The 2776-nt window shown below is 42.7% G+C and overlaps 1 protein-coding gene across 2 annotated transcripts in view; it reads right to left on the bottom strand.

The window, feature by feature from the left end:
* Positions 1-2776, bottom strand: part of LOC100954542 (arginase-1) — an 11617-nt gene that overhangs the window by 4494 nt on the left and 4347 nt on the right. Inside the window, exons 3-4 of one of the 2 annotated variants that reach the window (XM_012806000.2) lie at positions 1802-1806; positions 632-808 (exon numbers count right to left, since the gene is read on the bottom strand). In XM_012806000.2, coding sequence (XP_012661454.1) covers positions 632-808; positions 1802-1806 — 182 coding nt within the window. Of the gene's footprint in view, positions 1-631; positions 809-1745; positions 1752-1801; positions 1807-2776 lie in introns of both variants that reach the window. The other variant, XM_012806005.2, reaches the window with a different exon arrangement.

The following is a 2776-nucleotide window of genomic DNA, read 5'->3' as shown; positions in this document are numbered from 1 at the left end:
TGTGTGTGCCAGGAAGTAACTTTGGGAAACTCATAGTCTAGATGAAGAGAAAAACATAGGACATCACACACACACACACACAGTGGGTAGACAAAGTCATCACCTACAAGGAAAGGTGCCATGAAAGAAATGTACCAGGTTGTCAATTCTGGTTGATATGGTTGTTAGTGACGTAAAATTATGCAGGTTTTTTTTCTCTCTGTGTGTGTGTGTGTGTGTGTGTGCACTATCCACAATTTAATGATTCAGTTATTACTTTGATAATGGAAAACTCATGCTTCCTAATTGTTGACCTAAATGAATCATATGTATTATCAGTAATTAAGTAAAATAAGCTATGAATTTCCTGAGTGCTCATTTATTACAAATGTAAGCCAATGTTCAATATTTTGATGAAATTCATTGATATTTCATGTGTTGTCTGTTTCACTAGATACAAATAAAGTAGTGCAAAGTCTATGTGTCTGTAATTAAGTAGTGGCCCATAAAGTGTTTTTTAGAAGGCAGAAAATTTAGGATAAAGTATTGGTCAGCGCTCTGCTATCTGTGGTTTCTCTCTTCTCATGGTCTGGATTATATTTCCTCCTGCCCCTTGTGCCAGACTCCCACAGAGACAGCCACGTGACAGGACCTGTGGTCTCCGCCCAGCACCAGGCTGACCCTTCCATTCTGCTTGACTTCTGCCACCTTGCTGGCCAGCTTCTCGGTTGCTTTTCCCACAGACCGTGGATTCTTCACAATTTGAAAGGGACTGTCATTGGGGATGTCATCGAAAGCCAGGTCCCCATAATCTTTCACATCACATTCTAAAATTAAAGTTAAATGTTTTAGGTTACTAACTTAAAAGATAGATTGCAAATCAGTCTGCATAGAATGTTTCCAAATGAACAAGATAAACATATATATTCAAACCTAGAAGTAAAGAAAATATCTAAAATGATGTAAAAATCATTAAGTAGAAATCATGTTGCTTTTGCCTCACCAGTCCCATGCCCTGGCACCTGCTGTATACCAGCTTAGTGAATGCTTCTGGAATCAATCCAGTTAGAGCAGACACTAAAATATAACAGTGATAACCTTCTCATTTGGGCTTAGTGAGAGAAATCACTGTGTTTGTCTCTATCTCTCTGCTTATATCTTTCTGTAATAAGCATGTTTTGTTTTGGGAATAAAGAAATAGTTTAGGGCAGCGCCTGTGGCTCAAGGAGTAGGGTGCCAGCCCCATGTGCCAGAGGTGGCAGATTCAAACCCAGCCCCAGCCAAAAACTGCAACAACAAAAATGTTGTAGGCATAAAAATGGTCTTGGCTCGGTGCCTGTGGCTCAAGTGGCTAAGGCACCAGCCACATACACCTAAGGTGGCAGATTCAAATCTAGCCCGGGCCCGCCAATCAACAATGACAGCTGCAACCAAAAAAATAGCCGAGCGCTGTGGCAGGCACCTGTAGTCCCAGCCACTTGGGAGGCTGAGGCAGGAGACTTGCTTGAGCCCAGGAGTTGGAGGTTACTGTGAGCTGTGATGCCACGGCACTCTACCCAGGGGGATAGCTTTAGGCTCTGTCTCAAAAAAAAAAAGAAAAAAGAAATAGTTTATATATATATTCTGAAAATTTAGAACACACTGATATATTTTTTCTGAAGAACATGTATACACACACACACCTATACACATGGCTTTGTATTGGCAGCCCTTGGTTTTAATCTAAACCGTCACCAGCTGAAGCAACTCAGCTTCCCATCTGTCCATTGTTCCTGCCTCATAGTGGTATTGTCAGAATTAAATGAGAATGTGTGTCGCAGTCTGTTCCTTTACATTGCTGGGTGTGTCTCATCGTGAGGATGCACCACTTTTAACAATTCATCAGTCGAGAAGCATTTTTTTTTTTTTGAGACAGAGCCTCAAGCTATCCCCCTGGGTAGAGTGCGGTGGCATCACAGCTCACAGCAACCTCCAATTCCTGGGCTCAAGCGAGTCTCCTGCCTCTGCCTCCCAAGTAGCTGAGACCACAGGCACCCGCCACAACACCCGGCTATTTTTTTGGTTGCAGCCATCATTGTTGTTTGGCAGGCCTGGGCTGGATTCGAACCCGCTACCTTAGGTGTATGTGGCTGGCACCTCAGCACCTTGAGCCACAGGCGCTGAGCCTCGATAGGATTTTGTTGTTTCCACTTTTTATCATCGACATTGCTGCCACAAGCATACGAGAACAAGTCTTTGTGTGGGTATGTCCTTTCCCTTCTCAGAGGTAAATACCTAGGCGTATTCCTGCCAGGTCAAAAGGGAAATGTATGTTTACTTAAGAAACTGCTACACTGTTTCCCAAAGTAGCTGTACCATTGTGCATTCCCCCAGAAATTAGGAGCGTCCCAGTTGCTCCCCATCCTTACCAAAATTTTTCATTTAACATTTCATATGTAAAGACAGCATATAATTAAGCCTTACGCTTTAACTGATATTACATGTACATATGAATTTGTATGTGCCTGCTTACATACAAGGTGTCCACAAAGTTCAAGTGCAACTTAAAATTTAAAATTACTTTAAATTGCAAAAGAACTTTATGGACACCCTGTATATGTACCCACACACACACACACACACACACTATGCAAATACCAGGAGCTGTTATTATGACCATTTCATTTTATTTTCCTTCACAGAGAGGGGTCCTCTTGCTGGTGGTCTGCTTCCTGCAGCCCCTGCCTCCTATTTTCAGTTCCCCCAACCCAGCGCTCACACACGCAGGTCATCTTACTCCACAGTTCGCTGGAAAGAC

This window comes from Otolemur garnettii, unplaced genomic scaffold (assembly GCF_000181295.1).
Source record: "Otolemur garnettii isolate 467f Iridium unplaced genomic scaffold, OtoGar3 scaffold00002, whole genome shotgun sequence".
Taxonomy (NCBI): Eukaryota; Metazoa; Chordata; class Mammalia; order Primates; family Galagidae; genus Otolemur; species Otolemur garnettii.
Note: the sequence above shows the minus strand (reverse complement) of the source record. Positions and strands in the feature narration are given on the sequence as shown.